General features: G+C 40.5%; 1 protein-coding gene across 2 annotated transcripts in view; it reads right to left on the bottom strand.

The window, feature by feature from the left end:
• CORIN (corin, serine peptidase) overlaps window positions 1–14,268 on the bottom strand; it is a 180,056-nt gene that overhangs the window by 110,473 nt on the left and 55,315 nt on the right. For both annotated transcript variants that reach the window (XM_052780137.1, XM_052780138.1), the window contains exon 4: window positions 6,815–7,025. In XM_052780137.1, coding sequence (XP_052636097.1) covers window positions 6,815–7,025 — 211 coding nt within the window. The remainder of the gene's footprint in view (window positions 1–6,814; window positions 7,026–14,268) is intronic.

The following is a 14,268-nucleotide window of genomic DNA, read 5'->3' as shown; positions in this document are numbered from 1 at the left end:
ACATTTAAAACAAAACACATGTGACTTCAAGCATTCTAGATATAAAGCACTTCAGCCACTGAACGCCCCCTCTGCTTTATTCATGATTAAAAAGTTCAAGTTTATAATCTTCTGTTTCAAGACTGGTGAATAGAATAGATGGATCTCCTTGACAGACAATCATTGCCAAAACTCCAGCTGGAATAGCCTCTTTGAGTCATGTTAACTTGCTTGGTCTAAAGAGGCACCATCAAAAAGAAAGCATATTAAAAGGATGAAGCAACTCCCAGAGGGTGTGAAAAGTCAGACTGCAAACTCAGGAAACAACTGGTAGCCACTTTATATGCATCTGAAAGCAGCCTCCACCCCATATGCTTGGGTCATGGCAAGAAATACACTGGATGGAGTCATGAGAAGAACGTAAAAAGACAAGGCGGGGGGGGGGTAGGAGAAAATCATCCCACCTTCTTCCTCAGACGACTGGTAAGCAATCGTCACCAATGATGTAGCTTAACTTTTTAAACTGGATAGCACCAATTCTAATAAAACCATTGCAGATAGAATTACGATAGGGCATTCTAAATGTCCTTCCAGGAGTGTTTCTCAATACAGTTACTTCAAAAAATACTCTGAAACTGTAACTTCATGAGTGTGTAATATTTAAACATTTCTTAGCAGCTGCAGAATGGCAAAGTTGTCTGTGCAACTACAATTTGACATCTCCACACAGATGCATTATAAAAAGATAGCATAGCAGCCATGTCACAGACTACCTATCAGACTGCTTACCCAGAGTTCCTAGCAGGTGCTATTTTATCTTGGCATATTTACCTGCTTTTGTTACCAAAATTAGGTAGATTAAAACAAGACTGAAACATGCCAGTGGAGGATTGCTTATCCAAACTCATACATATTCATACAACATTCATACACAATTAAACCCATTATGGACTCTGCATAATAGATATTAACTTAAATATATGCTGATAGCTTCCTGTTCAAAGTCTCAAAACAAAAACTGTCGTTAGCTATGTAAACAAGATCTATGTGAATCAGTTAACTTTTTCTCCTGAACACTTCAAAGGCCTCAATGAACTCTAAAAATAGTTTTTATATAATGTCTTGTTATTTGTAAAGGTCTAAATGTACGCTGTTATAAAAGAAAATCAAATAAAAATAAATTTCAGTGCAAGCAGGAGAAACAAACAACATAGATAAGCTTAGAGTGCAGTTCACAAAAGCAGGAAAAGGGAAATAGGCATATCATTGATGTCATTCATGGGTTATACAAAACATGACAGACAAAGATCTCTTACTCTATGAAAGTTTGATTCTTTTCCATATTCTAAGAGGACTTGAAAGAAATTTTCTTCCTTTCCTTCCTCTCCTCTCCTTGTACCTCACCACAAATTTGTTTTAAACTATTGTCAGCTTATAATAAAAGACACCACATAAATTTCTGGATTTGTTTTTTGGACCTAATATTTCATCCTAGTTTATGTCCATAATGAAAATGAGACATTTTATTTTCTTCCTTTTTATAAATTACAGAAAATAGATTAAGACAATGAACAAGAAAAAAACAAACCCACAAAATCAAGTCTGCCACAACGAGTCGTAATGGAGCAGCTCTTCAAAGGATATTTGACTGCATACAAACTATCCACAGCTTCTTAGAACCTTTTCCCTATTAACCTGATTTTCACTAGTTAATATGCCCTGCTCCCAACATACCATGTAGCCCTGTTCTGATCTCTTTGGCTCTCTACAAGTCTTTACCTGACTACTGTTGTGTGTAGCACAGATATTACAGCACAACAAAAGTATTTGTTTGTTACATATAGACATTAATGTGACAAACTGCTTTGAGGAAAGAGCCTGAAAAGCAAAGAAAGCATTTTCCCTTCATTATATTATTTTCTCCTTCAGAATGAACCTGAGTTTAAAAAAAAAATTAAAAAAAATCAAAAAAGCAAGAAGTCAAATTATGCAGAGTTTTTTCCTCTTACATTCAGTAGGTATTAGACCACAACTAAAGTGATAAATGATAATGACTGAAATGAATTTGCAGACTTTAATCAAAAGGAAAAATAATGTTGTACCTAAAGACACAGGATATAAGTTTTACAGGTTCAGTTCTCTGCTCTACTGCAAATTTCTTGCTCAGTCTTGGCTTCCCTAGCTATTAACGTGACAGTATTACTTTCTCTTCCTATCCTTTACTTGTTTTGCTCAGCTGGGCTATAAACTTTCAGAGGCAGGAGGCTGCCCCTCAGTGCATGTTTGTACAGCATCCAGCATAAAAAGCCATCATCTCAGACAGACTCTTTGAGCCCTAACTGAAGACAAACCATTTCACAGCTTTATTTTCAAAGGTGTCTGACATGAAAAACACTGTGAGTAAACAGATACAGAAATGCAAGGTGCATTAGAATTTTACCTCTAGAGCACATTATACTTTTTAATTTTCATTCCCCTAATACTATTTTCTAGGCAGAGCTTAAATTAAGTTTGACCTCCAAAGATTTGAGACTCTGGGATCTACCAATGGAAGGCATTTCCTTGGCTTTCTGGAATACACTTCTACACAGAGGATTAGTGGAAGTACTTAAGCTATTAGTTTCTGCTTTAGAAGACAGCATGACAGCAAAGAGGTATTATGAGAATCCATAAACTTCAAATTTGTTCCCAGCATAAAAAGTCTGAAATAAGCCACGTACATAGACCTTCAGGATGTTATATAGCTTGCCTATTTTACCAAGACTTTTGATGAAACATGAGTATTCAGAGTGCAAGAAATATTAGAAAGCATCGTTCCATGAGTCTGCTTGCATTACATACTTACAGGCTGACCCACTATGAACTTCTCTATTGATTCTGAATCTTTAAATCTTACATTAATTTTGGCTTTAAAATACACCCTTTTTTCTTTCAAAAATCTGAAAACACTGCACACTAACTTTGTAAAGTTTTTTTTGGTCTTCTTGAATGCAGTAGCTGAAGTCTGTAGGACTTGCAGAATCCAATGCAAGTGAATTGCTATAAATAAACATCCACTATGTTGTAATAACTGACCTTTGGCCCACTCTTAGTGTCTCCCAATGGTAAAGTAGTATTCACTAGTTTAAACCATTAATCAGGACCAACAACTCTGAGGACAGATCTTTCTTACAACAAATAAAGTACTAGCATGGCATTTGGTGGTAATAGATTGCAGACTAATACTTCCCAAAAGGACAAAGTTACTACCTTGAATGTTTTAGAAGTCATTATTTAAGCACATCAACTAGTTTAAGATGTTCTTGCATCACTGGTGGTCCTTATCAGGATTGAGTCATGTTCTCTTAGCAGTGCTGTTGGACTGTGTTAAGACAGGTTTTTTAAGTCTGATTTTGAAGTCATATCAGAAAGATCTTATCCACTCACCCAAGGAAGAAGAAGTTTCATAATGCCTTTAAATAAACAGTCTCTTACTATCCAAATTATGAGTGAGTAACAAGCAAGCAAAAAGTCTCACTGCACTTAAACTTTCCACATTCCATTCTCACACAGGTTTTAGCTGTACTTTCAAACTTTACCTTCACTGGAAAGTAGTATTTTAAAGGTACTGTTATGTATTTTCTTAAAAGAGCAGGGCTAGCTGATTTTATGTCCAGTTGCTGGAATTAAATACAGCTTTTTAAATTAATATATTTTTACTACCACACATTATTTTCATTGCAGTAAGATACAGAAGAACAACTTTTAAGAGCAACAGTATTGTAGTATTCAGAAATCCCAGTACCTAACTACACTGTGTTGCACAAACACTGAAGATGCTCTCTGCCTAGAAACTTCATCTCCTTCAAGTGTTAATGAATACAATGTTTATGAACACATGAAAGATAAATGTGAAACAGACGTAAGTTTAAATATCAGAGCAAAGCTATGTAATGACAGCACACTGGATGCCAAAGATTAGTGTTTCTAACTTTCCTTCTTGTTGCTTCTTGTAACGCATTGTTATAATTATTGCTCCCATGGCTGCAGCTGCCAACAGACTCTCTCGACAATACCTAAGAATAGACATCTAAGCATCACACGAGTTTCATTTCTTCTCTACTGTGTAAGCAGCATTTGTCAAATTATGCTTTACATAAATTTGAAACAAGTGTTCTATAAAACAAAGAAGTATCAGTAGATGAAAAATTATGATCAGAGATGCACTGGCAATTAGAATGAAACAGCTGTAATTGACTGGAGGAACTAGTGACAATGTCAGTAACAATTGTTCTCCATACTAGTGTATGTTTTGTGATACTGTATGTTAAAAACAACCATAGTCCCAAAAAAGAGCTACAGCATACGGACATATCCCCATTCATCATCAGAGTCCTTCCACAGTGGCTCTTCTGCTCCTCCTTCAGTATCTTTCTACTTCCCAGATTCCCCTATTCAATAGACCTAAACCAGGACTGTCTCTTCCATTTTCGTATCTGCACTCAACACGTACAAAGTAACTTCCCCCTATTATACCAAGAGCTTTTCATACCAACAAAGAGCTTTCTCCAGATCTCACTGAGAGGAGTTACTGGGGGGGTGGGAAGGTGGTGAGACAGGAAGGGAAGCTGTTAAATAACTACTTTATGCAGATATGATGCTTCTTAAAATCATTATTCTTGGCTGTGAAATACATCTGTTTGCCCGCAATAATTGGGTACTACAAGAAAAACAGTAATCACAAAAATCACTCAGATGCCTACAGAAAAAAGTATTCTCTTTAAAGAAGAAAGCAGATGTTAAACTAGAACAACTCAGGTTTAGCAAAATAGATTTAACAAATCAGCACTTTGTCAATACACCGTTATGGTTCTTCCTGTGGTTGCCACTCAGCCTACATTTTCAGTGTCACCCACGACACACTCTGGAGACATATGATTACTTAAAGTGAAGTCAGATTCTAACATAATCCTGCATCATTTACAGTCTCACATTGGACTTTCTTCCTCTTCTGCAGGGGCCAGAACAGTTTCCACAAAAAAAGACTTTAAAATAAAAATAGAGGGAGGCACTGTGACCTCCAGAACATAAACCAGGACATGGTAATCCAGATCCAGCTTTGACATTAAAAAATAATGGGAGAAGGTTCCTGCTGTGAAAAAAAAAAAAAAAACAACACACACACAAAGAAAAACCCCGACTCTTGAATCTCAAAGTATCTTGGTTGCCACCCAAAATCAGAGCAAAAACCTGCATGTTCCAATCACTAGTTTAACAACTTCTATTAATTTTAAATTAGCAAGGCAGCTGTCATAATGTAAGCCCTGCAAGAAAGATGTCTTCAGGAAAGAAATGGAAAAGAAAAGGTAAAAATGTTATCCTTTCACAATTCTATCCGATTGATTTATGACCTTTGCACTTTTGACATTCACCACTCACTCTCAAAAGGTTTGTGAAAGTCAAACTCCAAACAAGGCAGAATAAATGAAGCAAAAGAGAAATGGCCTTTTCTGTTGTTTAATATTTAAATGCATCAATTTATTACCTGAACCCACTTTTCTTATTTTGTTCTATGATTTCTAGAGACAGCAGGTAGCTTAAGGCTGTATGTTATCAGATTCTTTAACTGGAACTGGACTGGAGTTGGGGGGGCCTACAATTAATCATGCACTGAATTAGAAAGGGTTAAATGAAAAAAGTTTTTGGCAGTCTAACAGACATATGCACACAGGTGTATTTGGATTAAACAGCTCAACCAGTCTAATGGTTAAGTCTTGTTCCACCACTACCCATGCTGCCTTACCTCCACCCTAATCCTATCCATATAATCACCTATACACTTTTCTTCTGAGTTAATTTTCTGTCAGTTTAGTGAGCTTAATTGACCAACCCAGGAACCACTCTGGTGCAATGGAAATGGCAGGCATATATTGCCTGGAGTGGGATTGTACCTTTCATTGGCAACTGTATTTTAGACCAGCCTGCCTCACCTCATAGAACTTTTTTCATAAGCATCCTATCCCTTCCAAACTGCACAGCTTTTGGCTTCTTGGTTGTTATTGTGTCAATTGAATCACTTATTCAATTGCCATATTCTCTTCCACTGAGTTTCGGAGTGAAGGAAATGGAAATAAGGAGAAATGAAAATAAGGAGAAAGAAATCTACTCTGTCTCTTTCCCCCTCCAGAAACATCAGAGATTGCATAGATATTAAAAAAAAAAATCCTTCTCTTTTTTTCCTTTTTGTACTGCATTTTTATTTTAGCACTGTTAAACTCACTGATCTTTTTTCAAATCAAACTCAATGAAAAATGTGCATGCACATGATACTAATGCTGTGTAATTATATAAATGCAGAAAACAAGACATGGTTCTGAAGCTTCCAAAACAGTTTATGTCACTCTGAATACATCCTGCTAATCTAATGCCATAAAATATATTTAAAATATTAACTTTTCTGAAGGACTAAAAAAATTTGAAGTTTAATTTAACTAACAGTCATCACACTTTATGCCAATACTATAAATATCCAATGCATTTATGTTGTTACAAAGCATTCCATTTCGGCACATCCAGACTGGAGAAATAAGGTACAAGAATTTTGGGGAGCCCTTTTTAAGAAAATAAGCCCAACTGCCCTAATATCACAGTTTTATTCCATACAGTGGCAATATTTTTTCTAAGAGAACTCTATCGCAGTTGGCTTATCATGGCAGAAATGTGAATAGCTTTGACAGACAGGAGTTTTGCAATGAGATGGTCAGAGGCTTAGTTTGGATCTTCCCTTGTCTGATTAGACAGAGAGTATTTTACCACAATTGGCTCTAGTCACCGACTGATTTTCATTCCCAAATACCTGTCATCACCGTCACTGATGCATTCAGGAAGAGCAAGACTGCAGCCAAACAGCATGATGTGTTGATAGCAGCTGAGACGATTGAGATAACTGAAGAACTTCAGGAACTTTTCCATTTCAATACTTTTGACAATAGAAAGAACTGAAGTTATAGTGGTGTAGTTATATGGCAGCATTTGGCACTGGCTGTTGGTGATATTTATGCAGGCACCTGTGAAATCAAAACAATATATTTAGAACAAAAGTACCACCATTTAATAGTTGGTTCAAAGCATACATTGAATTGACTGGTCAGTACATAGAATATATAAGCAATGCCTGAACCTCACAGATAAGATGACATTCTGTAATGCTATCATAATACTGTCAAAAAATAAGTATCCAAGAAAAAAAGGAATCTGGAGAAGCTTGGTAGCTTAGTTTGAAAAACCAAATAAACTCTTAGATATTTTCACAATCCTCTGACTCTCTACAAAACTGGACTAGAAATAACACAAAACAGATTTCTTTCTGACACAGCCTGGATGAACACACCAAAAGAATAGCCTGGATACAGCCAACTTTGGCTGAAACTAAGAATGGAAGTCATACAAAACAATTAAGGATGATTGGGTTCTGAAGCTGCTCTGGTTTTGGTGTTTCCATAAAGTTTCTCTTTTTGCTACCATTCTACTTTGCAGCTGGACTTTCCTATTTATTGTCAACTTGCTTACTTGTTTTCCCCAAGGTGATAGTTTTACCTTCACAGTCTTTCTTCTCTATCCTATCAACACAGAATTACCTGATTTTACAGGTTGAACACCTACCCTGTCCTAAACTGTTGTCTCACTCCTGACCTACCAGAGCAACCTTTCTCTCCTAACGCCCTGTCACGTGCAGTAGGCTCGCTCAGCTATGCATGATCATCAGGTTAATTTACTACATTAAGTTCTTAAGAGTTTCACAAGTCATACACCAAAATCAGAATTTTCATCAAGAACAAACTATTAAAATCCAGTACTTATGACAGCTCCCTACTTTGATGAAGGCCTTTCTAGGCCACCTAGTCAGGCCTCAGCAGCATTTTTTTCACACTCGGAGCATATCCACATTGTACAATAAGCAGGGACCTCAGCCTATTCTCAAGACCAGACTCTGCCACTAATCATGCTGTAAACAAATCAGACTCATGCTAAATGACTATTCCAACTCTAGCCTTCTGAAGGGGGAAAGCGCTTGAGCATATTTCAAGCCTTAGCACTCCTGTTCTCATTATCTGAGCAAATTGGACATAGGTAACACCAAATGGGGTAGATCCTTCCCATCAGGCATCTTGGGACTGGCTTCTTCCAAAGGTCATTCACACCCGAACTCCTGACTTGATAAAAGCTGGGGCTGTAAAGCACACAGGGTGCAGCATTAAGAGTTCAGCAAGTCTGTCTCTTCCTCACTAGTGGCAAATTCTGGTATCTATGGACTAATACGACCTCACATGAAAGTAGGGAAAGCAAAGCATAACAAAGAAAGATTTCATTAGAGCTTTTTCAAGTTGCAACGTCTTTGAAGGGATGGACAAAAAAAGGTGGGTTTCAAATTTTATCTAAACTTGGTAAAAAACAATCCCTATTTTTTCAGTGCCTGATGAGTATACTTAAAGTTCCCCTCTTGGTCTTCTCCCTCTCCAGAAATCTCAACAAAAACTAAGGAATTGAATCTTGCCCCACTGAAATTACAGCAAGTTTCTCCCCTCATTCTAATCAAGCTAAATCTATGTCCACAAGTCCCCATGTTAAGATTTCCCCCTCTCCCAATACTGCCAACGAGAAATCTTAGCACCAGTGTACACCCATTTTCTGCTACAATCTCTTCTCACTCCCACAGTACAGTGACTAATAGATCTGTTCATCCAGGAATCACATTTTTCCATACAATTCAGGGACAGACTCTCCATTCAGAATTAAAAGTAAATTCTGGGAGATGAGCAAAAAAGTGGTGAGCCTCCAAATTAAGAGAACTTTCAAAACTGCAGAGTGCAGTTTTCAAAAGTGACTGTATGAGTTAGTACCACATGCCAATGATTTTCAGTGCAACTTCTGCTCTGAAGTTGTACAGGTATTTTTGAAAAATACTACCAAGATGATCATCAAATCTACCTGTTAGGCTGTGAGACCAAAATCTGGTGATACTAAAACAGCTTTCCAGGGGAAAGGGAAAAAAGGTAGAGGGAAGGGAAGGAAATTCACTTCAGAATCACAGTTTTCTTTTAAAAGATGCCATCTCTTTAATGACTACTCACTTTGTGACTTTTGCACGGTATCTTGACTGCTATAGAAATGTAAAATCTCCCTCCATTTTTTGCATTATATTTGGTACTTGAACAAACTCATTGCCATTTATTTGTAGTGCAAAGATTTTTTTTTTTAATAACATTTTTATTGCTTGGGAAAGTTTAACAAGAAAACACAAAAGTTCTGATTTAAAGATTAAAAATATCGAAGCTTTAGAGCAGTTATTCTTTAAACTAACTTCCTCACAGTTATCTCTTGCCTACGTTCTTTTGCTGATGCTGGGACTACATTTTCAGTAACTGTTGTGATAAGAGGATAACATACCCACGCAAAATTCTGGGTCTCCTCCACTGGCAAAAATTTCGCACTAAAGTTATTTAAATAAATCAAATTATCCTAAATGCGGGGGGGGGGGGGGGGGGGGGCACACAGGGCTTACACAAGTGGAACTTCAACAAAATTATTCACAAAATCATCATGTGTCTCCTGAGGCCCAATTGCAAAATAGTCCCTGCCATGGCATGGGCCAAGAAGCAGTGACATTTTGGCAGAGATAATGTGCACGCGCTGCTTTAGACCTTTTAAAATGCACACAATCCTGACAGAGAACGGCTATGGTTCCTTGGAGCTATCTGATCTTTTAGGAGTAGTCAGTGGCTGGACAACACAGCACTGAATGCAACATTCATGGCTGATGGAATTTTATAGCAATTATACAAGAATTTTTAAAACAAAAAGAGATGGAAGGAGGGAGTGAACCCAGGACCTATCCTTGCAACAGAATCATGATCCATCAGCAGTTCCATGAAGCTTGCATTCCTGTAAAAGGACATCAGTTCAGTATTAATCCCAGGTACAGCCATAACCTGGAACACTCTTCTGGAAAGCAGGTACCTGGGTTAGAACCTTGCCTTTTTAACATGGGTCCTCAATCCACCTCTTCTATTTTTTGTTCCATCATTCACCCAGCAAGTAAATTACAGGTGAGTGTCTCATACCATCCACACCTCTGAGTCAAAACCCATAGTTTCAGGGTAATAGCAATTGTTGTATCAGTGTTATATACATCCCAGATTGTCACTGCAGTAGTAACAAGTCCTACAGTCTCAAAAACCTTCTCCAGTAAATTAAGGAAAGCTACCTTGTGTTAATACACATTTAGTTCTGCACAGGACTAATGAGCTGAAGAACAGCATCAGCCCTCTCCAAGCTAGCCCACAGACCTCTAACCCAGCAACAGGCAGACGTATCCTTACTGCTTTGCAGGGTGTCGTGGTTTAACCCCAGCCAGCAACTAAACACCACGCAGCCGCTCACTCACTCCCCCCCACCCAGTGGGATGGGGGAGAAAATCGGGAGAAGAAGCAAAACCCGTGGGTTGAGATAAGAACGGTTTAATAGAACAGAAAAGAAGAAACTAATAATGATAATGATAACACTAATAAAATGACAACAGCAATAATGAAAGGATTGGAATGTACAAATGATACGCAGTGCAATTGCTCACCACCCGCCGACCGACACCCAGCCAGTCCCCCGAGCGGCGAATCCCTGCCCCCCACCTCCCCGTTTCTGTACTGGATGGGACGTCACATGGTATGGAATACACCGTTGGCCAGTTTGGGTCAGGTGCCCTGGCTGTGTCCTGTGCCAACTTCTTGTGCCCCTCCAGCTTTCTCACTGGCTGGGCATGAGAAGCTGAAAAATCCTTGACATTAGTCTAAACACTACTGAGCAACAACTGAAAACATCAGTGTTATCAACATTCTTCGCTCTGAACTCAAAACATAGCACTGTACCAGCTACTAGGAAGACAGTTAACTCTATCCCAGCTGAAACCAGGACAGTATCCACCCCTTATTCTATACCATTGACGTCATGCACAGTTCCCATACCTTTAGTTACATCCTGATCAATCATCACTTTTCCATCCCTTTAAGACATATGAGCAATGATATATATATATGTATACACACACAGAGATATCATTCCTTTAGTTCATGGGTCATGTTCATAAAATGTTCATTGAGTTCATTTAGTTTCCGACTCTGGGCTCCATCTGTCATACCAGTCTTTCTGGGCAGGAGGGATGGTGCAAAGTCCTCTCAGTCGGTAGAGCAGAATTGGGCTTCAGTGCAGTGTGACAAGCAGGTGACATTTGGCGCAGCAGGAGGATGGTGTGCACCGTTGGATTGTTGCATGCTGGAGTCAGTTCTGGTTCCATCACTACTGCGCTTTGCTCAGTTTTATCACAGTTCTTTTCTTGCTTGATCTAAGTGATTCTTACTATAGTACTATGGATATAGCACATAATTATAGTAAGGATAATATACAGTAGCAGGGTTATATAGCAACTAATATACAGTTTAATTCTGGCTGTTCTCACCTAAAATTAAATCCCCTTGAGGCACACATCGGACTTCCCCATCTTTTCGCATCACCCACCAAGTGCACCCAGGCCCTTGAGCAAAAGCAATCCCACGAATGGGTTTACCTTTGCCTGAGGCAGGAGTAACCCAGACTGTCTTCCCTAACATATTTTTTATGTGCACTACAGGGACTTTATCCCCTTCTACAGTATGTAAAAATTCCGACTGGGCAGGGCCACCCCGATCGGCAGATCCTCTGGTGTTGACTAACCAGGTGGCTTTTGCTAAATGTGTATCCCAATGTTTGAAAGTTCCACCCCCCATTGCTCTCAATGTAGTCTTTAACAGTCCATTGTATCGCTCAATTTTCCCAGAGGCTGGTGCATGATAGGGGATATGATACACCCACTCAATGCCATGCTCTTTGGCCCAGGTGTCTATGAGGTTGTTTCGGAAATGAGTCCCGTTGTCTGACTCAATTCGTTCTGGGGTGCCATGTCGCCACAAGACTTGCTTTTCTAGGCCCAGGATAGTGTTCCGGGCGGTGGCATGGGGCACAGAATATGTTTCCAGCCATCCAGTGGTTGCTTCCACCATCGTGAGCACATAGCGCTTGCCTTGGCGAGTTTGTGGGAGTGTGATATAGTCAATCTGCCAGGCTTCTCCATATTTATATTTCAGCCATCGCCCTCCATACCACAGGGGCTTTAACCGCTTGGCTTGCTTAATTGCAGCACATGTTTCACATTCATGGATAACCTGTGCAATAGTGTCCATGGTCAAGTCCACCCCTCGGTCACGAGCCCATCTATATGTTGCATCTCTTCCCTGATGGCCTGAAGCATCATGGGCCCACCGAGCCATAAATAGCTCACCCTTATGTTGCCAGTCCAGGTCCACCTGAGCCACTTCAATCTTGGCAGCCTGATCCACCTGTTGGTTGTTTTGATGTTCTTCAGTGGCCCGACTCTTGGGTATGTGAGCATCTACGTGACGTACTTTTACAACCAGATTCTCTAGCCGGGATGCAATATCTTGCCACAGTGCGGCAGCCCAGATGGGTTTACCTCTGCGCTGCCAGTTGCTCTGCTTCCATTGCTGTAGCCAGCCCCACAGGGCATTTGCCACCATCCATGAGTCAGTATAGAGATAGAGCACTGGCCACTTTTCTCTTTCAGCAATATCTAATGCTAGCTGGATGGCTTTCACCTCTGCAAACTGACTTGATTCACCTTCTCCTTCAGCAGTTTCTGCAACTTGTCGTGTAGGACTCCATACGGCAGCTTTCCACCTCCGATGCTTTCCCACGATGCGACAGGATCCGTCAGTGAACAGGGCATATTGCCTCTCATTTTCTGGCAGTTTATTATACAGCGGGGCCTCTTCAGCACGTGCCACCTCCTCCTCTGGCGACATTCCAAAATCTTTGCCTTCTGGCCAGTCCGTGATCACTTCCAAAATTCCTGGGCGACTGGGGTTTCCTATGCGAGCCCGTTGTGTGATCAGTGCAATCCACTTACTCCACGTGGCATCAGTCGCGTGATGTGTAGAGGAGACCCTCCCTTTGAACATCCAGCCCAGCACTGGCAGTCGGGGTGCTAAGAGGAGCTGTGTTTCAGTACCAACCACTTCTGAGGCAGCTTGAACTCCTTCATATGCTGCCAATATCTCCTTTTCAGTTGGAGTATAGCGAGCCTCGGATCCTCTGTATCCCCGACTCCAAAACCCCAGGGGTCGGCCTCGGGTCTCCCCAGGTGCTTTCTGCCAGAGGCTCCAGGTAGGGCCATTCTCCCCAGCTGCAGTATAGAGCACATTTTTAACATCTTGTCCTGTCCGGACTGGTCCAAGGGCTACTGCGTGAACAATCTCCCGTTTAATTTGTTCAAAGGCTTGTTGTTGCTCAGGGCCCCATTGAAAATCATTCTTCTTTCAGGTCACTTGATAGAGAGGGCTTACAATCAGACTGTAATTTGGAATATGCATTCTCCAAAACCCCACGACACCTAAGAAGGCCTGTGTTTCCTTTTTATTAGTTGGTGGAGACATAGCTGCTATTTTGTTAATCACATCCATTGGGATCTGACGACGCCCATCTTGCCATTTTATTCCTAAAAACTGGATCTCCCGTGCAGGTCCCTTGACCTTACCTTCTTTTATGGCAAAACCGGCTTTCAGAAGGATTTGGATTATTTTCTTCCCTTTCTCAAAGACTTCTTCTGCTGTGTTGCCCCATACGATGATGTCATCAATGTATTGCAGGTGTTCCGGAGCTTCACCTTCTTCCAGTGCAGTCTGGATTAGTCCATGGCAAATGGTGGGGCTGTGTTTCCACCCCTGGGGCAGTCGATTCCAAGTGTACTGGACACCCCTCCAAGTAAAGGCAAATTGTGGACGACACTCTGCTGCCAGAGGGATTGAGAAAAACGCATTAGCAATGTCAATTGTAGCATACCACTTGGCTGCCTTTGACTCTAGTTCGTATTGAAGTTCTAGCATATCTGGAACGGCAGCACTCAGCGGTGGCGTAACTTCATTCAGGCCGCGATAGTCAACTGTTAGTCTCCACTCCCCATTAGACTTTCGCACGGGCCATATGGGACTATTAAAAGGTGAGCGAGTTTTGCTGATCACTCCTTGGCTCTCCAGTTGGCGAATCAACTTGTGGATGGGAATCAGAGAGTCTCGGTTGGTGCGATATTGCCGCCGGTGCACCGTCGTGGTAGCAATTGGTACTTGTTGTTCTTCAACCCTCAGCAACCCCACAATCGAAGGGTCTTGAGAGAGACCAGGCAGGGTAGACAGCTGTTCCGTGCCCTCC

Source organism: Harpia harpyja, chromosome 2 (genome assembly GCF_026419915.1).
Source record: "Harpia harpyja isolate bHarHar1 chromosome 2, bHarHar1 primary haplotype, whole genome shotgun sequence".
NCBI lineage: Eukaryota > Metazoa > Chordata > Aves > Accipitriformes > Accipitridae > Harpia > Harpia harpyja.
Note: the sequence above shows the minus strand (reverse complement) of the source record. Positions and strands in the feature narration are given on the sequence as shown.